The sequence below is a fragment of the Patiria miniata genome, unplaced genomic scaffold, assembly GCF_015706575.1.
Source record: "Patiria miniata isolate m_02_andy unplaced genomic scaffold, ASM1570657v1 HiC_scaffold_25, whole genome shotgun sequence".
NCBI lineage: Eukaryota > Metazoa > Echinodermata > Asteroidea > Valvatida > Asterinidae > Patiria > Patiria miniata.
This window is the reverse complement of record NW_024037064.1, coordinates 3,913,937-3,939,843: the sequence shown is the minus strand read 5'-3', so window position 1 is coordinate 3,939,843 and position 25,907 is coordinate 3,913,937. Positions and strand designations below refer to the sequence as shown.

The following is a 25,907-nucleotide window of genomic DNA, read 5'->3' as shown; positions in this document are numbered from 1 at the left end:
TTCATCCCCGTTGCCACTTTATAATACAAAGAAAGAAAAGAAAGGAAACACTGCACCCCTCCCATAAAATGAAATCTAGCCCCGCCCCTCCACATAAGGAATTGGCAACAACTGGCCTGTCGGTTACCACTTTCTTAATCCCCCAACAATAAATGCTTCTGGATCCATCAGCGATTTAGCTGTGTAATCATTTGTTTAATTGCATGAAGTAAATTTGTGATTAGGTTGATATATTTTTTTAGGAATTTCTTTTGCTATCTTCATTATGAAGCCTGCATGCCTGATTATACAAAACCCAAGTGGTGACCCAGCTGTAGAATTCAGAGGCGGGAGATTCGTCCATCACTGAGGGAGGAATGGAGGCATAACACAACAATCATCTAACCTCAAAGATTTCTCCTTGATTGACTTAAGTCATTGCATGGAATGATTTATTACACGATAATAATCATACAAAGTACACAATGTCAAATATAATCCTTGACGTCTTAAACTTTTCCCCAAATTTCTGGAACAAAGGAAAAGAAGAGATCAGAAATGTTTCTGCACCAATAACAAATAATACAAATTACATACAAATTTCAACAAAAATTTCGTTCACAGTTAACCATATCAAAGCCAAATCAACTTACTTCCGCCAAACGGTGCAATATCAGATTTTTAATTTTTATTTGAAAATTTAACAAGGAAATTGACTGTAGCAGGATTACCATTCCAGATCACCGTATCGGAACAGGAATCCAGAGGTCACCAGGTCAAACCAGCTCCAGTCAATGTCTTTGTTCAACTTTCAAGTTATACATGTATTATAATGCACCGAGACAGTTCTCCTTTGTGGTTTATTTTTATTACAACATGTAACTTAAGTTGCACGAAAAGATCCAGGTCAACTTTCAATGTCTATTTGATAATAACGAAATAACGTTTGGGAAAAACAGAAGCACAGTAACTGAGGACATTTCAATAACCAGTGTTTGTGTAACGGGAGCACAGTCACTGGTTGGAGAAGCGTCAGGAACTATGACAATGTTCTACATAAAGGATGAAGGTTTTATTTCGCTCCATTTTAGTAAACGTGAAACAGAAACCAAACTTTCCAGAAGTCAGCAGATTATCTTGACTTGGAGTTCGTACCCGAGTGATGACCTTATCTTACAGAGTTGCACATTAATGATCACAAGATAAAAATCACATGTAGTTTGTAAACCATGGCTTAAAGGCATATAGGAACATTTGTATTTCATGTGTTTTGTTTGTTTCCAATACATTGTGATATCATCACTGTTCCACAGAAGAATACTCAAAATGTTGAGGCTTTGGATATTACACTTTTCAAGAAAAGAGTGAAATATCCATGCACAAACTTTTCATCAATAAAAGCGATTTTGTCCATAGAACTCCTTTATATCCGAACACCAGTCAATTGACTGATCATTGGAAATCACCTACATTTCTTGATTTCTGCTTAATGACAGCAAGCCAGATGGAATAATTTCACAGGGTGTTTAGTACCAGTGCGATCTTTAATCCAAGTGAGCTTTTTTACTACAATTCGGTAGGTTACTATTGGGATAATTACAAATGATCCCATCCATCCCTTTAAATGTGTAAATTAATTTAAAATTGCAATCAGTTCGGCTTTGAAGTTACAATGTGTAAATCTCATTTTAATCAAAATATTCTTTCATATGTCATGCCAGCAACAACAGTTAGACATTATTTACATTAGTTTACATTTCGATATATCAAAACGTTGATTCAAAGTATACCTTTTCTCTCCTGCAGAACTACTATCACCAAAATGAACGGTTGCATTTGGGCATGTTATAAACCACTGCTATCACCTAGGCAACTGCAAAAAATCAAAACTGTTAGAAACAAAAATGTCAGTTTTTGTACAGAATATTGATCATACTTGGAATAAACAAATCTAGTGTCGACCAATACTTTGAAGAGGCTTGCAATGATAAAAACAAGCAAATTGTTCGACTTGTACCTATTCCAACATAATCAGAAACACAGAAACATGTGCGCGTATACAACAATTGCAACGATTGGTCCTGAATGAGCAAACATGACTGTCCTCTGACAAAAATGCATCATTTGGCAATGCAACATTCTACATGTATATATTATACATGAATTGTTTGACAGTATGAACACTGGTTTAGTAATTCTCAATATGGACATAGGCCTACACATGTAGTTGAATAGTAAACAAAATCCATGTTATACTGTCCTTACACAACTGGACCACTTTAAAGGTATATTACATAAAAAGTAAAGGTTAAAGATCTATACAGAAGTAAGCAAACTGGAATCATAATTTTTGCCATTGTACGCGTAATTTACATTAATTTACACAAACTATTTGATAAAGAATGAAGCACAAACACTCAAAAGAAAAGTCTGTTTGAAAGGAATGAAGTTGTGAGAATTTTCCGAATTTGTACATAAGGCAAACGCAAAACAATTCAAAAGTACCCGAGGTTTGGAGTATTATTCTCTATACTAAATTTTGCACAGCACTGGTCTATGGAAGGGTGTCATGCAGCCATTTGCGTGTGGTCAAATTAGTTGTTTGAATGCCATATTACTACATTGATCGGATAAACAGGGTAGGAGGCCTTTGTCACAAAAGTTGAAGACATCTCACACATCTTTTACCTAAGATGATGCGATACAAGATAATTTTCTCAAAAGAAATGGAAAGGAGAGGTGGATTCTCCTGTTTAATTGACGATTAGATTGTAGATTTATAATAGTACTCAGAGGTCACCCAAGATACAAGGTCAATTTAATATCACTTTCAAGTGACACCCAGAATGCTTAGTACAGTGCTATTATGTTTGAAGATTTCAATGAATCATTTTGTACAGGAATTGTTGATTGACTTTTCACACTGATTGATTGATTAACTGATGGATTGAATTTTTGGGGGATGGAGGTTCAGTAGAATGAAGAACTATGCTTGGTATATTTGTATTCATAATGTAAGAGGATTCCGAAAACATCTATTTGTATTGAAACTGTTTTGTTGACTTTTTCATTCATTATCGAGCCCCTTATTGTCCTCTGAAAATAAAGTTGTTGTTGTTATTGATTGTTGTTGTTGTTGTTGTTTTTTAAGTGATTCTTTTTGGGGGGGGGGGGGAGAAGGTTGCAGAGCATTGACTTCACATAAAATGACCCATGATACGTGCTACTTGTTTCAATTTAATGCAGCTCGTGAGCGTGGTGCATTCATAGGGACCAAGGTGAGAGTTATGACTTGGTGGGAGAATATTTAGGCTTCGAATTCTCCTTCTTCTATTTCCTTCAGGTGAGGGAGGTCTTGACTGACAACTTGCCTGACGAGCTCAGGAGGGAGGCTGATGTTACAAAGCCACAACAAATGTAACTTAGGGAGACCTCGGAGATGATGAGTGAGAGCCCTCACTACATCCAAACTGAATGCATTGTCACTAAGGCTAAGCGATTCTAAACCATGCCCAGCAGGAAGGATGCTGATCAGGTCCTTCACGTCATCATCGACCAACCTGCATGCACTGAGGTGCAAGATTGTAAGGGATGACGAGATGTGGCTAACATCTCCCACCCGTGCATGCAGGTTGGTGCCATACATTGTGAGCCAATCCAACCTGCACCCTTCCAGTGCCTTCAATAGATTGACAACCTCATCCGGTGATCGTTGGTCTATATCCACACTAAGTTTGCCTATTTGTTTCTGCATGCGGAAAAAGCTGTGTGATACACGCCCCACATCAAACCATGACTTTGTCTTAACCACAATGCCTAATTGAGCACGGTCCTGTTCATCCACCACACCAAGTGTTTCCTCAAGGAGGCTAAGCCCCTCCTCCTCCTGCTCAGACAAGTGGTAGTCAACATATATCAGCCCAGCTGACTCCATGCTGTCACTCAGAAGAATTCCCCTGAGAAGGGTAAGCTCCTGCTTTCTTACATCCAAGTAAAAATGTGTACCTTCAAGTGGCGGAGTGACATGCTGTAAGTAGTAGCTCAGTGATTTCAGGTCTTCGTTATTCTTGCAGTTTACCCTAGTTGGTCTGACTAGTTTGGTAGCCAACTCTTCTGAACTGGACTCCCACAACAGTAACCGAGCAAATCTCTGCAGTTCCTCCTCGTCACCTTGCATCTCTCGTATGTGATCCAGAGTGAGACCAGCAGCCTGCATGGATCTACTGCAATAAAATCTCAGCAGGTATTCCATCGCAAGAACATTGCCTTCTCCAATCTGCTTCAACCAATCACGGAATTTGTTTTCGAAATCTAGTTCCTTCTGCAGGTTATCTGCTGTACCCGGCCCCTGGAATCCGGTGATTTCTAAAAGAAATCATAGAATAAGTAAGAGTAAACTGTTTATTAAGTATACATAAACATTCGATTCATAAAAATTCTCTCAAGCTGCAATTCATCAAAAACAAACAATTTGCACGTCCATTTTTGGACATTTTTCTACTGAAAAGGGTTTTCTGTTCGAATCAGGCCCCCATTATTTGGTCAATTGGTCAATACAAAAAATTGAGAAAGGTTTGCTCATTGGCTTATACTGCCATTTACTGACACAACAAAGCCAAAGAAAATTTACAACTGTAAAATATCAAAAAATTCTAGCAATTTGTCATGCTGAAATAACTATAATATTGAGGTTTCTGACCAGAACAACATCCCAGTTTTGCTAAAAAATATGGAAATTTGGATTAGCATAAACACACAAAAGGCACCAAAATACCCCTGAAAATAGCCAAAAAGAATTTTATAGTTAAATGGGACACAAAGGTGCATTTTCAAGGACTACATTGAAACAAATTACATTACATGTGCCCTTTAATTTGGCATCCCTGAGATCACAAAACAGTGAAATCTCAATAATCAGTCAAACTCTGATAACTCAAAACAACTGTTAAGTCAAACAAAGAATCCATTGCCTTCATTAGTATAACAATGATATACAACCCTGCTTAACTCAAAACTCTGCCAAGTCAAATTTTGAAACTGTTCCTTTGAAGTTTGACTTGCCAAGATTTCACTATATTGATCAACCCAGCTGCACAAGGTTGACCTTGCGCGCAACAGCCAGTCTCTATTTACTCTATGATGACGTCCACGCAGAAATTTTGATCACGCCACAAACGGGGTGATGAAAGGACGAACTGCTGCTGGCGGTACATCACACAGCAGAAAGCAAAATGTTTGATAATGATGTACTGTGCAGTGTTGCAAGGTCACTTTCAAGTCTCGTGTATTATCACGAGCAGTTTCTTTTTCAGGGTGTGGACCCACTTATTAGTCCTCATTGTCTGTAAATTCCTGGGCATATTTAAGGATGCATAGCGACCTACCTTTCTCAACACCACACCCCCCACCCAACCCCTAAAAAGAGGGCAAAGCAAGCTGAATAATACCAAACATGACCAGACTTAGATTTGTTTATCGAAGACTTGATTCTACAGTAAAAGGTAGGCTAAGTAAGTTGCGTATGAAATGAGTTAACACGCATTTGTCTTTGAATATAGTAATGGAAATTATTTTTGAAGCCATTTTTTCCCCCCATCTCCTTTCAAACTTTGCTGGTTTATAACAAAGGAATTGTGAACATTGAACAGAAAGTTATTCATGTTAATGTGGGCATCTGGGGATTTCCTTTGATCTTTATATGCACATTTCATTTTGACCCACACGTGCTGAATTACAAAGCATTTTCTCGACCAAACTCGTCAGTCGGAAGTCACTTACATTGTATACATTTGTATACATTGCACTTGCAAAGTCTGCGCGTTTTCGGAGACAGTTTCTGGACACAATCTCCATGTTTGACTCCTGCAGGTCAGAAGCAAGGCCTATATGCCGTGATAGGGCAAAATCACTGAAACTTGGTGGGCCCCGATTGTCATCTGAAATTTTTAAAGTCCTATATATCTGGAGAACTACAACAGCTAAGTCATGGAACTATGTTCAACACATATTCTAAAACCGTAAACCACCCTCCCCCTGCCCCACCCCCCCCCCCCAATACATTAACACTTGATTTAAGATATCAAACTACTTCATTGCATCAAGCAAGATTATATTTACCGCGTTCCTCCGACAGCTTGTTGTAAGTGATAATAACTGCACTTGGACCAACAATGACAGGGCTCTGGCTACCGCTGATCGTGCCGGTGTTTCCTATGCTGGCTCCACTTATTCGTGGGTAATCTACAATCAGAAGCAAGAATTACAATATCTATTATATAAGATGGAATTTTTGCGACGGGGTGATATAAATCAAATTAGGTTTTGCCCTTCACTGACATTTAAACACTGTATACTCAGTGTGTTACCTCCGGAGTGAAAGTTGGAAAAAATCACTCGGGTGGGACTGGAACCCACAACCTCCTGCTTTCTAGTGCAGATGTCTTACCACTCGACCACCGAGCTAACGGGATCGGTTGGCTGGTTCGAATCTGATTAACATAGCAGCGGGTACCGCATAAACTATGCCGTTAGCTCGGTGGTCGAGTGGTAAGACATCTGCACTAGAAAGCAGGAGGTCGTGGGTTCGAGTCCCACCCGAGTGATTTTTTCCAACTTAAATTAAATGCACTGTGGATCTGCAAACATTTTAACTCATTTGAATACGTGTCCTGAATGACTTCAAATTAGCTTCAGATTCGCGTTCACATTCACATGTGTGATGCGATCAAACTAAATGAGTCGTTTGTCGGCAATTATGATTTTAAGATACAGCCCAAAATAGTTCAGTGACTTTTTTGTAAAATCGGAAGGCTACATATGTCCTCTTTCATGTCAACTTTTTTTCCCCAGAAAATATAACGATAAAGTATTCAAAACGTGACATTTTTGCTAAGGAGTAACGAGTTTATGTCAATAACCTGAAATAAAGCACGTTTATTGTTGTGTAATAAACACTTCAATTTTGAATCGTTGATTTCTCTGTTGAGTCTCTGTTTTCTTGTTTCAAATCTGCCTGTGTTCCAAGTCCCATAACTTCTGAACGGAAGGTCGTATTCACATGGGGTTTTCACCAAATATAAACTGAAATATAGCTCTATTCAAAAACCACAACATTTGATAAGGGCCGACAAATGACTCATTTAGCATGATCGCATCACATGTTTGTGCATTTGGCCTGAAGACTGCTGACCCACCTGCCACCATTTTCTCGTATTTCTCGTCAATCTTGAGGATTTCTTGGTAAGTCGTAACAGCCGCCTCGTAATCCTTCAGTCCCTGCTGGGCCTTGCCAAGGTGCGCTAATGCCTTGACGTTGTTTGGTTCCAACTGCAAGGCAGTCCGGCAGTCCTCCATTGCCTCTGAAAACTTTTCCAATTCGTTGTAAGCCTGGGGGGGGGGGGAATAAGTGAAAAGAGGGGATTCAAATTTGCCACATAGTGAACAACGAGGCGTTGTGTGTCTCAACAGGATAACAGGTGTGTCGCCTGGAATTAATTGTCTGCCTTATGTGCAATACTACCAAAACATACATGTAAGATGAGTTGGCCAACCTCCCAAAATGATATGTTTTACTTTCTTTTTTCCCCTTCTTTATAAGAAAACTTTTCAGGAAATAACTGAAAACGTTGCATATCTCTCTCACAAGCCATCAGCAATGTGCAAATAGTGCACAGTACTATATACTTAATCCCTTTCCCCTTTTCAGAAAATCGAGCCCTCTTGACCCCCCACCCCCCCCCCCCCAAAAAAAATGATAATGCCCCCCCCCCCCTTGAGAATGGCAGCATGTGCAGTCTACAATAATGGTTGTTTACTTCATGAACCCTGCATATAAATACAACACGTTGCAAATTATCTCATATACACCACAATGCCTATATAACGTGTGGGTGAAGGGTACATGTGCCTCGCAACAGAGTACTGCAGCTTTTCAATATCATGTCTGGCACTAGGGAGTTAAAAACCTTTCCAAACAATTGTTGACTGCTGTGATGTGGGATATGTCATGTTTAGCACCCTCTGCTTTACCTGCAGGTGCTATGCCCCCATCAGGTGTCATATCCCACATCACAGCAGTCAACAATTGTTCATTTGTTTACTTTTGGGGAAGTGTGGCATAGTGGTTAGGGTTATAGTGACTCATGATCAGAGGGTCAGGAATCCAAATCCAGCTGCTGGTCATATGGTGTGTCCTTGGGCAAGCCACTTCACCTCCACTTGCCTCTCTCCACCCAGGAGTACACATGTAAATGCGTAAGAGTATTAGTTGGGGAGCAACCTACAATGGACTGATCCAGGGGGAATAGAAATATTCTCAGTCATTTCATGAATACGGAGATCTTGGCTCGTAACAGACTTGCCTTGTTTACCTGTGCTCTGTTGGTGTACAACACCACAAAGTCTTTCAGACATTCCAGGCCCTGCGTGTAGAGCTGAACAGCTATTGTGTAATTGCCCTTATGAAATGCTTGGTTCCCCTGATCTTTCAGCACCGTCGCCTCTGCTTTACGCTTCTTGCGTTTCCCTGCGCGCTCCAGGGCCCTCATGACATTATCTGAAAATAAAGTTGATCACAGGTTACATACAGTCATCCCCCGTTAACCCTAAGGCCAAAAAAAAAGTCTCCGGTTTCTGGTATGGAGCTTGCCCCAAAAGTTGTCCGGCGACGCAGGTTTTTTTTTTGTTTGGGCCCCACTTTTTTTTTCTTCAAATGTCAGCTGCTATGTTGCAGATGACACTTCGATCCCCTAAAAACACTCAAAAATATCCTTCAGAGTGGAGCTTGAGGTGACCTCAGTAAGGCCATAAGGCTTGAGAAGTCTGACCCACTTACGATCTCGACCGACACGAACATTCTTCAGGAAATTTTGATAGTCAAGACAAAAATCAGGGAAAACGGTAATGTCAGACCATACAGCGACATCGACATCTTGCATGAGCTGCCAGGCTGGTCATTAGTCTGCTCCCTTACATATTGCGCTAATTAAAATGCATTTACAGATTCCCTGAGATACACGAACATCGCTCCCTCACTCTGGCTTCCAGACGCACAATAACAAAATTACAACACTGTGTGCAAATGGTGCCCGACTAAATTTAGTGCAAAATACAAATCAACAAATTGACAGTGATTGCCGGAGGATTTTGCAGGATTGAGGCAGTGGTCACCCCTTCAAGGACCACATAAACAACAGAGCATTTTGCAGGAATGAGGCTGTGTGCAATTTTTACATGAAGGCAGTTGGAGGATTTTGCAGGACTGAGGTTGCACAGGGTTTTATGCCTTTCTTTCCTAATGTATTCAATAATGGATAAGTACTAATACGTAAGTAAGTATAGTGAATTATGTTCTGTGGAGAGGCACCAATCAGAAGAATGCAAAATATGGCTCAATAGGTCACTTAATAGAGCACTGGAACGGTGATTCAGAGGTTCTCTGTTCAAATCTCATTTTAGTGAATTTCTTTACCAATCTGCTTAAACAAAATTCAAAGATAAAAAAAAGAGATATAACTTTTTCGTCAACGTTGCTGGGCAGAGAGCACCAAACAAAATAATAAAATTAAAAACTCATTCTGATTGTGATTGATTGCTCTGTCTCAGATCAAAATTAGAAATATGCTGACTCATCAGGGGATGGGTAGCAGGAATGTCTTCATAACTGCTGGTGAATATGTCCCTTCTAAAATGGGGGGAAAAAATGAAAACAGGTTGGTCTCCAACCCAACCACTGCCAGCTTTAAATTCTTTTTATTACTGCAAGCTGGAATGAATGCCTCCAAGCGAGACAGGACCGTTACAATCTGGAAACTTTGACAAATCCACTGTCTGAAAAAAGGCTGTGTCACTCACCTGAAGCGTGGGGAGGCTCAACATCCAATTTTCTTTCTGAAACAAAATAATATGAACTTTTTTATGCATTTGCCTTTACAGTGTAAATACCACTGCACTGTGAAAAGAGGTACTGACAAATTGAAAAAGGACACAGGACATAATAATTCATTTACTTCAGTTTACATCTTTCTAGAGTGATTTTTTTTATATACCTGCTTTCACCAGCATAAAAAAAATGGTAATTTAACAAGGTCAGGAAATGTTTGATAGCTGCTGTCTATTAATAGTTTTGACCGTGAGTGTGCCGCACACGTGGGTCGTATTTTACTGGAAACCTCTCAGCTTAAGGTGCTGCCATTGTCCAGAATGGATAAATAAAATGTGTTTACATTTTCGATTTATGTGTTCCTTTTTGCCATTTATTTTTCTAAAGAGAAATAATTGATACACAACACAGAGTTCAATGAAATATATAATCTGATTAAAATTTATCATAACTAAATGTTTTGAAAACACTAGTGCACGATTTCGGGAACAAGAGATAAACCTAAAGTTAATAATAATAACCTGGTTATAATGCACCTAGTCAGTTTCCCTTTGTGGTTCACTTGAAAATTTGTAACAAAAAGCCGTATCCTCTCTGAGTGATCCTCGTTTGCATTTTCCAGGTCGGAGGACCTTTTCTTTTTTATTTCTCTCAGTACTGAGGCCCTCGGTTTCAGTGCCAATTTGAAATTTGCAGAGCCACATCGGAAGTTGAACATCGGTCTAAACTTCAACGGGGTGGATCTTTATTTCTTTTAGGTGGCAAGGATTAAAGCGTTAACTGTTAGAAGGATTGGAATAGTGTGACCTTATCGGTGTTTTAATTAGTTACTATGCTCCGAGTAATTCACCATGGGGTGAGGGGGGCAGGTCACCAGTGCAGTTCCCCTTGTTTCAGGGACTCTGCTACACTATATATTGTGCCTAATAGCGTCAATGCAAAGGATGGAGGGGAAGGATGCTGTCAGGGAACCGATATCAGGGCCAGGGGAGTCATAACATGCAGGGTTTACAGAAAAATGTATGTGTCTCACCCGGTCTTGGCTGTAGTTGTGGCAGTGGTTGTTGTGTTGGTTCCTGCTGGGAAGGCTGACTGCTGCCAGACTGAGTCGTTTGTTGATCATCCCTCACTCCATCAGCCGGTAGTTGGTGGGTTGCAGCTGCCTGACTGGCTGGTGCTGTGCTTGGACCAGGGTTAGTTTGTGTCTCACCCGGTCTTGGCTGTAGTTGTGGCAGTGGTTGTTGTGTTGGTTCCTGCTGGGAAGGCTGTCTGCTGCCGGACTGAGTCGTTTGTGGATCATATCTCGCTCCATCAGCAGGTAGTTGTTGGGTTGCAGCTGCCTGACTGGCTGGTGCTGTGCTTGGACCAGGGTTAGTTTGTGTCTCATTTCGTCTTCGGGCTCTCTTAGCAGGTGGTTCTGCCATTTAGCGCTGGTGATGTACGTGGGCACAGTTTAGTTACAGACAGCTTAATTCGGTAGTTCAACCCGGCATAATCCTGTGAGTGCGAAGTACAATCAGGTAAAATCAGATAATGGATGCTGTTGGTCGGTCGGTCAGTCGGTCGGTCAATCGGTTGGTCACTATGTCAGTTGGTCGATCGGTCGATCTGTCATTCAGTCGATTGGTTGGTCCGTGTTCTTATTGCAGTGCTCAGTTAAATATTACAAGCTACATGTATATAAGACAACAGGAAAAAGCAGCACTTAAATGTTTTCAATTGGCCAATTGTTACTCAATAAATATTGTTCTGATTCGAAAGACTTTATGCACTGGCAAGGGCATCAATCGCTTCTCAAAAGTGGGTGGGGGGGGGGGGGAGGACAAACCGGAAAATCTGAGGCAATTACTTGATGTTAACAAATTCTCTTTAGCAAAAGATTTTCATTTTCGAGTTTGAAGTAATTAAATCAGCTATTCTGAGCTATAGAATCAAATGCAGGCCTACAAGTTTTATTCAGGGACGAAAAAAGTGATGGGGTGGGGCAAATGATTTGATACCCCCACTTTAAAAAGTGGGGGGGGGGATGGGGGGGGGGGGGGACATAACCGTGACTGCACATGACTGCGCAGTAAATGTTCAAACAAGTCAGAAGTTAAACGTGTCCATGAACACAAGGGGAGCTCCTGGAATTGAACGGGAAATTTCACTTTTCATCCGCATCGTAAGTTAACCACGTACCTCGATCTTATCCATCGATATGTACTTGTATCTCAGGTTGTGTAGGGCCTATCTACATGTAGTTATTTTGTGACCATTGGCACAACTGCAGAATACCCCACTACTCATCTATCCCACCTTGTAGCCGGGTACGAGGATACAAAGTCACGCTTGACTGCTCATCCACAATACGCGTGCACTGCGTATCCCCGTTTCCGCGTAGCCACTCCAGGTGACCTACATGTATATGTACATGTATGTGCTTTGGACTGTTTTTCAACTTTCCCATTCACTTTACGCAGTAAGTACTGGAGGATATTTTTTTTTAAAGGGAGGATTTTTTTTAAAGGGAAAATAGCGCCCTCTTGCGCCCCTCCAAACTCAATCCCACTCCATATCCGCGTAAAAAATATACTTTAAAGAAAATTTAAAAATAAAAATATACCAAAATTTGGGGGAAAATATATGGCGGCTATTTACGATTTATGCAAATTATGCACCCTTCCCATTAGGTGTCACTTTTTCTAAGTATCTTCTCTAGGGCTATAAGAATCAATCTGCCAAGTTTGGTGCTTTGGACCAGTTGTTCAAGATTTTGTCAAAAATTGGAAAATCCCTGCAGATTTGGGAGATTCTACTCACAAAATTGGACTGTCTTTGCTCAGATCGACTCCGAATTGACACAGAATAAGATCACATTTGCATTGACAAGTACCGTTAGCATGAGGTCATCATGGGCCATGTGATGTCATCGTCGATGTGCGTTTTTCATCATGAATGTACAGCTGTGTTTGTCTATAGATAGGAATGTGTTATAGATGAAAATCAAGATGACGTTATACATGTAGTGCCGTCATCACATGATTTTATATATGATTTCTTCAAATTTTGAAGATTATCACCATATCTCCCCAACACAAAATGCTAAATTCAAAATTCTTTTGGTAATAGGTTTGTTCGGTCCCCCCCCCCCCCCAAAAAAATCTCATGAAAAAATTGTAATGCGGAGAAACCTACATGTATATGTTCCATTTGTAAACAGACATAGAAAGACCTCTGGTTTCTTTTTTGAAATTCTTGTTCAAATTTTGAAGAGTTATTCAGTACATCTTTAATTATCTTCTGAAATATTGAAATGGACAAAATGTATTATAGATCACTGTAGTCTGCCCACTCTTATTACCGCATGTAGTTTTTTTTTTAAACATTACTGAACTCTTTCGCTACGGAATTTAATTTACCGATTTTTCCCCGTTTGGACGTAATAAACCGCTGGAAATTCTGCTGTGTGTTGATGTGGACGCCACCATCTTACAATGTCTCTCTGTAAACAAACTGCTCACAATAATGTGCAGCAGACCCGGCGAGACGGAGAGCCGCTGGCAGCGGCTCAAACTAGGGTCAGAGGTTATACGATATATATTATGTAAATAAGGCACACGTCATGGGGATACCCTGTTTATTCACAGCGACGTCACCGAGCTGCTTCCAGCGGCTTGCCGTAAGACATGTACAATTTTTGTGTGCCGCTGTCAGCGGCTCCCGTAGCTAAAGAGTTAATGTATACATGTACACTTCACATTTTGCAGTCTGAAATAAACTGTGATTCCTATGTTTGTACGCTAGCCTTTAACCTCATTCAAAATAACTGACATTATTTCCTTACCTCTTTTAAATTCCCAATCAAATCACCTGAAGACAAAGTTTTCTACTTTCATGTAAAGGGCACAAACAGTTGAGGCTTTTGATGGGGCGGATCTGGTAAAGATGGCGCTGGACAAACACAGCATCGTCATCAAGTCGCGTGACATGGTTTATATACAGAACTTTGAGATTTTTGTTTTGCTGCATACATGTACGTCACACGTACCGGTACAGTCTGTTTATCTATTTATCTGTGTACATACAGTATTTACTTGACTCTTGAGTTTTAGTTTGGAGCTCAGAGACAGGAAGCTCCATGCACTGATGCCATCTACAGGTGTACATTGTTATATTTCAATCGCACACACCTCAGCATCTGTGTACATATTTACTTCACACTTGAGTTTTGGACCTTAAGATACCGTATTAGGTTCATGCATTTTATCTACATGTACAAAATGCACTTTGTTAAATTTCAATGGCATACACCTAAGCATCCATTTAATTCCACTGCTCTGACTGCTGTATTTTTAACCCTCAAATTAATGCCCTATAATATTGTAAAAAATCTTGCTTGAACCCTACACATGAACTGCAGTTTTTTAGGGTTCGTCATAAATTCAAATGAAATGGAAGTCCGACTTCCTACTGATAAAACTGAACAAATTGTGAAGTTATGCTGTTCCTTAGTTTAATACTCAAACATGGCTGACTGCACAGTTTGTCGCTCAAGTAATTTGGAAACTGGTTTCTTGCTTTCCAGGAGAACAATTGGGCCCCTTGTCTTACAGGAACCTTGAAATCAGTATAAGATGCAGTAGTTTAGGAAAACGGAGGAATTTTCACACAAAAAGGTCATTGATAAAAGAAGCAACAACTGAATTGCAGTGGTGGGTTTCCAATTTGCCCTCTGCGTCTCATTTTATTTTGCCGCAAAGTGATCTGAGCAACTTGCAAATTTATAGAAATGGATGCATCCATTAGTGGATGGAGAACCTATGTAATTGCCTCGCAATTAATCTTAAACCTAATGGAAGATGGACCAGTTGTGAATGAAACCAAATTTCAGATCAATTACCTTGAGCTGTTGGCTGTTTTCTTATGGCCTTTGTTCATTTGTATTGCATATGGACAGTAAAACCATATACCACTGCAGTATAAATCATATGGATGGATGTCATTCATCGGAACTAAATCAATTGACTACAGAGAATACAGCTGTGGTGTGTAGAACATGACATGGTTAATTTCACGTCATATTCCGTGATACAAAACCATTGCTCTCTTACTCTGCCATAAAGGGTTGTATTCCTTTCTGCCCGTACAGATTCCCACTTTGCTTTTGAGGGGGAAACTATAGGGTACCATCAAAGTCTCTCAGCAATTATGCGAGTACGTGAATGCCTACGGTCACCCTGATGCCAAGCTGTGAAGAAAACATTTCAAATACAAGTTCAGAACTGTGTACATGTAACTAATGAACCACGATATTGTCATTTCTCTTCAATCAGAAATTTAGTATCGTGGTTTGTCAGTTACACGATTTAGATCTTGTATTTGGAATGTCTTCCTCAGTCTGCAATCAGGGTATTGATAGACATACATGTACAAGTGTACATATTTAAAGCGACTTACAGTTCTCTTACCTTCTTGAGCAAAATGGAGGGAGGGGCAGAGGGCTACACTCTAAAGTATGCAAAAACTCCCAGTACAAATCAATGTTATAGTACAACTCAATGTTTGCGAGCAGACTTCATAAGTGAAGGCATGCAAAGGTCGAACGCGACGTCGTCAATCTGATGAAACCCTCGAATGCAAAATCTTATATATGACGGCTTCGGTATCGACATTTGCATATTATTTCTTTGCACGTGATCTCTTTGCCTACAAATGCACTCAGTATCCACCAATGAAACCGACGAATATTTTTAGGTCGTCGTTAAATAATGTCGACGGTTATCATCTACCTGTTGTGTGACATCCAGGGGCCCTGGTCTCCTAATGGAGGGCGCATTCCCTCACTCCCTGGATATTGCATCAGTCAACAATTACTTGACTCAATTAAGGAATCCATTCAGCACACGAACGGCACGTGAGCTCATTCCCAGGGATGTTGGATCATTCCACACTCTTTGGTGGATGACACATCAGCTTGATTCCCAGGGACTGTGTCATGTGACATGGTTCCATTGGCAGGTCACATGGCTAGTTGTACCCCAACCGGAATGCACGTACGCTTAAAAAGCAGGGACCCAGTAAAGCCTTCCAACAGGATGGTGATAGGATATGATTACGGGATCGTATGTCAGCATTACACTTGTTCGAAGTTTCATTCAAGAGGATTTTATCTCTTTGGGTCTTTTTTGTTACTATTCAGTCACTTTGCTGTATCAATGTAACAAAAAGACATAACAGGCTCCACATTTACATACTGTCATTAGCTGCTCAGGGGATTGTATGAATTTATACACTGCTCTCTTTTTGATATTTGATATGTACATGTAACTTTTGAACCAGTCCAATGGATACCTGTACTACGGGCAAGTTATTGCATCTTGACTAAGCTTGCCAAGTTGGGTTGGACCTGAAAGTCTCAATTGAGGACATTATACGTACTCCGTGTAAGGCCAACACCTCAAGTTAGAACAGCTACAACTTTGTCATTGAGTATTTGGGGGAGTATTTGGGGGTTAACGCATCCAAGATCCCGGCAAGACTAGACCCCATAGTGTGCCTAAAAACACAATCAGCAATGACATTTGAACCGTCTGCATCATCAATCATCCTGCATCTCTTTATAGGCCGCCGTTGTCTGTAGTCTGTAATCTAATATGAACTGATATCAGCCCCTAGGAAACCCAAATAAACACACATAACAAACAAATCCCTACAAATCATACTTTGAACCAGCCAGACAAAAGTAAACGAAGAAAACACTTCAAATTATCCATGGACACTCTTCCAAAAAAGCGCATAAGCCTAGCCGCATGAAGCCTCAAAACTACAACAATTGAGGACATTTGAACCATCTATTTGCAGTGATATCAGCCAAACCCAAAATAAACACACATAACAAACAAATCCCTACAAATCACACTTTGAACCAGCCAGACGAAAGTAACCAAACAAAACACTTCAAATTATCCATGGACACTCTTCCAAAAAAGGCACTAGCCTAGCTGCATGAAGCCTCAAAACTATACAACTTAAACACTTTATGTTTGCAAGATTTCATAAAGAAATAAGGTGCAGCATTTCCAGGGCAGCCATGGGATTGGTTCCTAATCCATTTACAGTCAAAATACGATGAGTCCTGCGTCAGGGGTATGCCTATAAACAAAGAATTTGACTTTCAATCCAGAAACCATCACAGCAGTCTTTGAATAGGAAAAGTTAACTTGACAAAGTTCAAAAGCTGAACAGGAAAAAAAAAAATAACAACAATAAGATATCATCACACAGTAATTCAGAACATTACGAATTCCTACTGAGACCATTGTAAAAACAACAGCATGCTTCATTAAATGGACAACGGGTGACCAAGAAGAACACTGTCATTAGCTACTCAGGGGATTGTAAGAGTTGTAAGAAATAAACTGCCTTCTATTTGATATCTACACCTGAACCAATCCAATTGTTATACCAATACCTGTACCACGTACATTGTGTACAAGATATTGCATCAAGACTACATGTATAAGCTTGTCCAGTTGGGTTGGACCTAGAAGTCTCAATTGAAGACATGTACTCAGTGCAAGGCCAGCACATCGAGTTAAAACAGCTATGACTTCTTCAAGGAGTATTTGGAGGTATTAAAACATATTCATAAATACCTCAGACAGTTTAGCTATTCCTATTGGTCGAGAGCCCGTCACGTGGCCGGTCTTAAACGGATGATAAAGACATGGCTAGCTGGTCTTAAACACTTTTCCAGTGTCACAATAAAATGTGGACTCCTAAACATCCAGTGCCTCTTACCGTTTCATTGGTTGAACGTTCACAATCCTCACGTAGGCATGCGCAACACCACATGCGAGTCAGAATTTTATAGTTCTAAATTCAAAACGCAACGCCCCAGGTGCGTTCTGCGTGACATCGCGCAGAACATGTTACGCGCGCGTCAATCTCCATAAAAGGGTTGTTTACATCTTACTCGCCAGCTGAACACTCCATTATTTTGCTAGAGGGATGTTTCAAAAAGCATGAAGTGAACTTGTTGAACAAAATCGGGATTTTTTGAACGAATTATTTGATATTTTTTTACGGATAAGGTATTTATGAATGGGAATAAATATGTGCTCGGTCGGTATTTATCACTCTGTTTAATACCGCTTAGAGTCTGGGTGCTGATAATTACCCTCGCCTCCGGCTCGGGTAATTATCAGCACCCAGACTCTAAGCGGTATTAAACAGAGTGATAAAAACCTCTCGAGCACACATTTATTCCCTTATCAAAGATCCAAGATCCCATAGCGTGCCAAAAACCACTCAGCAATGACATTTGAACCGTCTGCAATATCAATCATCCTGCATCTCTTTATAGGCCACCGTTGTCTGTAGTCTGTAATCTATACGAACTGATATCAGCCCCTATGAAACCCAAAATAAACACACATTAATAACCAAACAAATCCCTACAATTCATACAAGAACCAGTGAGACGAAACTAAGATAACAAAACACTTCAAATTATCCATGGACACTCTTAAAAGCAAGCCAACCTATCCAAAATCCAAGACCCCACAGCGTACCAAGCAATGAATTTTAACTGTCTGCATATTATCAATCAGTCTAAATAGGCCGCCATTGTCTGTAGTCTGTAATCTAAAGGAAGTAATATTAGCCCCTACTATGACAACCAAAATAAACAAAACAAAACACTTCAAATTATCCATGGACACTCTTAAAGGCAAGCCAACCTATCCAAGATCCAAGACCCCATGCAAAGCAATGGATTTTAACCGTCTGCATATTATCAATCAGTCTAAATAGGCCGCCATTGTCTGTAATCTAAAAGAACTAATATTAGCCCCTACTATGACAACCAAAATAAACAAAACAAAACACTTCAAATTATCCATGGACACCCTTTAAAAAAGTGCATAAGCATATAGCCGCATGAAGCCTCAAAATTACAACTTAAACAGTTCATTTTTGAAATGTTTCTGTAAAGAAATAAGGTGAAGCATTTCCAGGGCAGCCGTGGATAAGTTCCTAATCCATTTACAGTCAAAATACCACTGTATAGCATTCATATCACTCACAGCCTATCCACTAACCATACATGTACACATGTTTGTGTAAGGTCACAATACTGGCAACCAAAAGCTGGACATTAGATCTGAAGAAAGATGAAAACTGCATGCTGTTACATGTAGTTAGCTCTTAAATTGTTGGGAGAAACATCCCTTTAAGTGCAAAACAACACTGAAAAGATAATAGGCCAAATATTTTTCACTGCAAGGCAGATTATAACAGTTTTGTGAGCAGTCTTTTTTTTTTGCGATTGTGTAGTTACACACGTTTTATTGAACTTACCAAACTATTAAGCGACATTTAAAGGCAACAAAGGATTCATGGATAAAGGACAGTTTTATTTTTTGTGGGAAATTTTGGGAATGTCATGAAATGAAATATATGCATTCTAAAATTGCACTTTCCAACGAAAGATACTTTTCACATTTCAAAATATATTATTGTTAGATTTAAGAGAAGTCAGTTTCAGATAAAGAAGTTGTTTATGATGAAAATAACTCTCTTGATTCTAACAACTTGACCGAAACTAAAGAGGGGGGCGCATCACAATGGCCTTGGTCGCAATCTCTGAAGTTTAAAAATTACTGATCTCTTAAAGCAATGGCCTGCAGTGGTACTAGGAAGTCATGTGATCTTTTTCTTGGATGCGTAAAGACCAAATGAAAGATATAAGTTACCTCAGGAAAGTGCAGTTCCCAGTTTTATCCATGGTAAGGTTGGGATTTCATGAGGCTCAATCAAGTGGCCTGAAGAGGTCGGTTCCCAGTTTTACCATGGTGAGGTTGGAATCGCATGAGGATCAATCAAATAGCATGAAGAAGTCGGTTCCCAGTTTTATCCATGGTGAGGTTGGGATCTCCTGAGGCTCAATCAAGTGGCATGAAGAGGTTGGTTCCCAGTTTTACCCATGGTGAGGTTATGATCTCATGAGGCTCCATCAAGTGGCATGAAGAGGTTGGTTCCCAGTTTTACCCATGGTGAGGTTGGGATCTCATGAGGCTCCATCAAGTGGCATGAAGAGGTCGGTTCCCAGTTTTACCCATGGTGAGGTTGTGATTTCATGTGGCTCAAGTGGATCTTTGCGTTGGCCAGGCTGGTGTTCCTGACAAGTGTGACATGACGACACCACACGGCTTATTTGGTCATTTATTTTTGACCAGCAGACAGAATTACGTGACAAACGTCATGTTTTCTCAATGTCTAACTGGTTATGGCCAGTGAGAAGGTCTTTGAGAATACCATTGCGCATGCATTCTGGTATCAGGACTTGTCGCCTAGCTTTTACATGACGATGCATGAGAGTCCGAGTTCTTCCCTGTAGGACCAGTAGGGTCATACATGTAGGTCACGAGGGAGATCTGTGATAGAGTCTGGCCAACCAGAGTACATGACTCTTTGTAGCTCTGATAGTACTGGGTCCCTGGCCGTTCCTGCTGGAGCATGTCTTGTCTGGCACATCTTAAGTGGACAAGGTCAATCTGTTGGACAGTTGGGTGCCCATCCACGTGTATCTCAGCTACAGTTTCATCTAGTGGTACGTCATTGACCTTGGAGGGGTTTGGCAATCATGCATCATAGCACCAGGTTTGTAGGCATCATCAAAGTTGTATCCTTCTAAATTGATGAGAAGATGCTGCAAACGGGGTGGTGCGCTGGCTAGGGGTTTGTTATTTCACTGTCGCAATGACATAACAAAAGTTCCACTAGAGTCATTGGCACTTTTATCTTTAGTACATAATCACGAACCAACCACTAGTTAACATTGATCCTTGATCCAACTTGCCCAAGGCTGGCTACAATGCATGTGCAACTTCATCTGTAGTACGGTGGCCCTGGAACGACATTTTAATATGAACCTTGTAACTTCTTAATATTGACGTTGTACCTTGGCAATATGCACGTTGCACGTAGCTTAATATCGCATTGTGGAAGTTGTTCCTTCTTAATGTGAATGTTCCAACTTGTTAATGTTCACGTTCGATCTTGTCAGTGTACACCATTGATCATGCTTGATGTCAACGTTGCACCTTGCTTCTTTGCAATATGAACCATGTACCTTCGCATTGTGAACGTTTGACCTTGCATCTTGTTATTTGTTGAACCGTCCTCCTTTGCAATGTGAATCATGCATTCTAAAAAGTACGAAGTCCTTGCCAAGCCCTATAGTTAGACAACAAGTTATGATAAAGTTTCAATCTTACGGCTGTTTAATGTCACTTAACCTGGGCGTTTACCTTGTAGTGATTTTTATCATGACTCAAGGCTCTCTGTTTTATTTCACTCATCTTTTATAATTCATGTTCAGGCTAACCATAACCCAAGGTTCGGCATACATGTAAAAACATGCATCTTGAAGCAAATTTTTCATTGTTTCAAATAACCTGATCTAATCATTTCAACCGTTTACTAAACACAAATTTATACCGGTTCGCTTTCTGAATGTAATGATTTCTTTCTTCCTGTACTTTCATCTTTGCCATATCCCAATAATTTTTTACTTGCCAACAGGGCTCCTTACCAAATAGTATGAGGATCCCCGCTGTTTTGACGAGCATTTGGTTTTCGGGCTACTGCTAAGTCGAACCCTACATACCCCCCTCCCCCCGGATATCCGCGCCTGACCGCAACATGAAGAATATTCACAATTGGCTGACGACCAGTCATGTATGCATGAACTCCAAGCCAACAACTTCGTATAGGGTGCCCCGGCAACACGTGATTCGTGCTAAACGTAACGGTGCGGTCGTGATGCGGCGCTCTCTCGCAGTGGCGGGTTATATTGCTGCAGCGGGTAATCGCGCAATCAACCATAAAAACGTCTAGCCCCTAGACAAGCTCGAGTATGTTGCGGGTGTATGCACTGAATAAACAATTACATAATTGACCAAAGCCACCTGTGCCCCGCGCGCTATCGCTTTTACAATGATTGACGGAAATGGGACCGTTGTTTAAATCCCCGATATTTCCCTGAAGTAATAAATATCAATGTATGCCCTTACTCTTGTTGTCCGATGCTTTATAAGACGTGGCTATTATTTTGTAATGGTACCACCGCATATAAATGATGTTCCTTTCAATTACATCTTTAGATCATACTCTTATACTAATTAAATATGTGGATCTCGACGGAAATCTCTCGTAACTATGAGTTTTATGTCTGATATGACATCACACTTTTGCTAATGAATATGGAGATTCACATTTGCACAAAAGCAAAAAAGGCACCAAAATACCCTTGAAAACAGCAAAATGAAAATAAGGTTAAAATGGGACACAAAAGTGCATTTTCAAGAAGTGCATTAAAAAAAATTACATTGCATGGGCCCTTCAACGTATCCAAGATGCAAGACCCCATTAGGTGCCAATAACCACTCAGCAATGACGTTTGAACCGTCTGCATTGTCAATCATCCTGCATCTCTTTATACATGTAGGCCACCGTTGTCTGTAGTCTGTAATCTATACGAACTAATATCAGCCCCTATGAGACTCAAAATAAACACACATAACAAACAAATCCCTACAAATCATACTTTAAAGCAGCCAGAGGAAAGTAAACAAACAAAACACTTCAAATTATCCATGGACACTCTTCCAAAAAGCGCACTAGCTTAGCCACATGAAGTCTGAAAACTACAACAATTGAGGACATTATACATGTAGTGCAAGGCTAGCACCTCAAGTTGAAACAGCTACAACTTCTTCAAGGAGTATTTGGAGGTAAAGGCATCCAAGATCCAAGACACCATGGCGTGCCAAAAACCACCCAGCAATGACATTTGAACCATCTACTTGAAGTGATATCAAACCCCATATAAACACACATAACAAACAAATCCCTGCAAATCATACTTGGAACCAGCCAGACACGATTAGCAAACAAAACGCTTCAAATTATCCCTGGACACTCTTCAAAAAAGTGCATAAGCCTAGCTGCATGAAGCCTCAAAACAACAACTTAAACAGTTTATTTTTGAAATGCTTCCGTAAAGAAATAAGGTAAAGCATTTCCAGGGCAGCCGTGGGATAAGTTCCTAATCCATTTACAGTCCAAATACCACTGTGTTATAGCATTCAAATCACTCACGGCCTATCCGCTAACCATACATGTATGTGTAAGGACACAATACTGGCCACCAAAAGTGCGACATTAGAGATCTGAAAAAACAACATTGAAAAGATGATAGGCTAACTATTTTTCACTGCAAGGCAGATTATAATGGTATTGTAAGCAGTCTTTTTTTGCGATTGCGTTACATTAGCTTTATTGAACTTACCAAACTAGTCAGCAATATTTAAAACCAACAAAGGAGTCGCGGATAGAGGACGATTTTATTTTTTTGTCGGAAATTTTGGGAATGTCATGAACTGAAATACATGTGCATTCGGAAAATCGCATTTTCCAACGCCGGAAACATAGGGCCTACTGTTCAAATTTCAACATTAATTATTGTGAGATTTAAGAGAAGTCAGTTTTAGATACAGAAGTTCTTTTTGGTTAAAAAAAAACTAACTTGACCAAAACTAACGACAGTTGCGGATCGCAATCGCCTTGGTAGGCCCCCTATCATGTCGCAATCTCTGAAGTTTAAGAATTCAAAAAGCAATGGCCTGTGGTGGTACTAGGAAGTCATCTGATCTTTTCCTTGGATGCGTAAAGACCAAATTAAAGATATCAGTCACCTCAGGAAAGTGCAAGACATGGCCCGATGGTTCGTTTCCGAGCATGAAGAGGTTGGTTCCCAGCAGTGCTGGAGGACTCGAGTCCGGACTCGAGTCCCGATTTTCAAGGACTCAGACTCGGATAATGGGGACTCAGACTCGGACACGACAATCTTGAGGACTCGGCCCGAGTCTGGACAAAAAACCACATATTTTACCTATAACTTTACTGCAATTTCATTTTAAGAAGACACAGTTTTTAGTTTTCAAGATAACGTTACGTACGTGTCGAGAGTCACTCCAACTTGAATGCACCGTCTCGCCTACGTACGTAGTAAGCCCTACGTGACATGAACTGGTACGGTCCATATTGTGTGATACGGATACTGTGCTTGGTGTATGCACGGACGTCCGCGAGTGCCCATTTGGTTTCCTGATGAAAGACTCCCTAACGACGCCATGGAACCAGACTAATGAGACTGTGCCTAACTGGCACGTTCACTGGCCTGGTGGCTTGCATGACATGATTAATGTTAAATTTCTATATTGTACAGCACTTTTTTTAATTTGTGCACCCTGCAAACATTCTCACATATACATTTATCTGCTAAAATATTGCGTGCGCTAGAATTTAAATGAAAATCTTTTGCGAAACGATGAGTGAATTAGCTACAGTTTGAGGTTTGGGCGCACGCAGCACGCATGCGCACATACTGAGCAGTCTATCCGATCATCCCGCAGATCGTTGGCAACAAGGGTTCAACTTCTTGTCGAACCCTACATACCCCCCTCCCCCCGGATATCCGCGCCTGACCGCAACATGAAGAATATTCACAATTGGCTGACGACCAGTCATGTATGCATGAACTCCAAGCCAACAACTTCGTATAGGGTGCCCCGGCAACACGTGATTCGTGCTAAACGTAACGGTGCGGTCGTGATGCGGCGCTCTCTCGCAGTGGCGGGTTATATTGCTGCAGCGGGTAATCGCGCAATCAACCATAAAAACGTCTAGCCCCTAGACAAGCTCGAGTATGTTGCGGGTGTATGCACTGAATAAACAATTACATAATTGACCAAAGCCACCTGTGCCCCGCGCGCTATCGCTTTTACAATGATTGACGGAAATGGGACCGTTGTTTAAATCCCCGATATTTCCCTGAAGTAATAAATATCAATGTATGCCCTTACTCTTGTTGTCCGATGCTTTATAAGACGTGGCTATTATTTTGTAATGGTACCACCGCATATAAATGATGTTCCTTTCAATTACATCTTTAGATCATACTCTTATACTAATTAAATATGTGGATCTCGACGGAAATCTCTCGTAACTATGAGTTTTATGTCTGATATGACATCACACTTTTGCTAATGAATATGGAGATTCACATTTGCACAAAAGCAAAAAAGGCACCAAAATACCCTTGAAAACAGCAAAATGAAAATAAGGTTAAAATGGGACACAAAAGTGCATTTTCAAGAAGTGCATTAAAAAAAATTACATTGCATGGGCCCTTCAACGTATCCAAGATGCAAGACCCCATTAGGTGCCAATAACCACTCAGCAATGACGTTTGAACCGTCTGCATTGTCAATCATCCTGCATCTCTTTATACATGTAGGCCACCGTTGTCTGTAGTCTGTAATCTATACGAACTAATATCAGCCCCTATGAGACTCAAAATAAACACACATAACAAACAAATCCCTACAAATCATACTTTAAAGCAGCCAGAGGAAAGTAAACAAACAAAACACTTCAAATTATCCATGGACACTCTTCCAAAAAGCGCACTAGCTTAGCCACATGAAGTCTGAAAACTACAACAATTGAGGACATTATACATGTAGTGCAAGGCTAGCACCTCAAGTTGAAACAGCTACAACTTCTTCAAGGAGTATTTGGAGGTAAAGGCATCCAAGATCCAAGACACCATGGCGTGCCAAAAACCACCCAGCAATGACATTTGAACCATCTACTTGAAGTGATATCAAACCCCATATAAACACACATAACAAACAAATCCCTGCAAATCATACTTGGAACCAGCCAGACACGATTAGCAAACAAAACGCTTCAAATTATCCCTGGACACTCTTCAAAAAAGTGCATAAGCCTAGCTGCATGAAGCCTCAAAACAACAACTTAAACAGTTTATTTTTGAAATGCTTCCGTAAAGAAATAAGGTAAAGCATTTCCAGGGCAGCCGTGGGATAAGTTCCTAATCCATTTACAGTCCAAATACCACTGTGTTATAGCATTCAAATCACTCACGGCCTATCCGCTAACCATACATGTATGTGTAAGGACACAATACTGGCCA

General features: G+C 40.4%; 1 protein-coding gene across 2 annotated transcripts in view; it reads right to left on the bottom strand.

The window, feature by feature from the left end:
• Positions 1-830: 830 nt before the first annotated feature.
• Positions 831-25,907, bottom strand: part of LOC119733162 — a 29,973-nt gene continuing 4,896 nt past the window's right edge. Inside the window, exons 2-7 of one of the 2 annotated variants that reach the window (XM_038206739.1) lie at positions 10,893-11,356; positions 9,832-9,867; positions 8,349-8,533; positions 7,173-7,365; positions 6,097-6,219; positions 831-4,344 (exon numbers count right to left, since the gene is read on the bottom strand). In XM_038206739.1, the coding sequence (XP_038062667.1) occupies positions 3,287-4,344; positions 6,097-6,219; positions 7,173-7,365; positions 8,349-8,533; positions 9,832-9,867; positions 10,893-11,283 (1,986 nt within the window). In that variant the 5' untranslated portion in view covers positions 11,284-11,356 and the 3' untranslated portion in view covers positions 831-3,286. The remainder of the gene's footprint in view (positions 4,345-6,096; positions 6,220-7,172; positions 7,366-8,348; positions 8,534-9,831; positions 9,868-10,892; positions 11,357-25,907) is intronic. The other variant, XM_038206740.1, reaches the window with a different exon arrangement.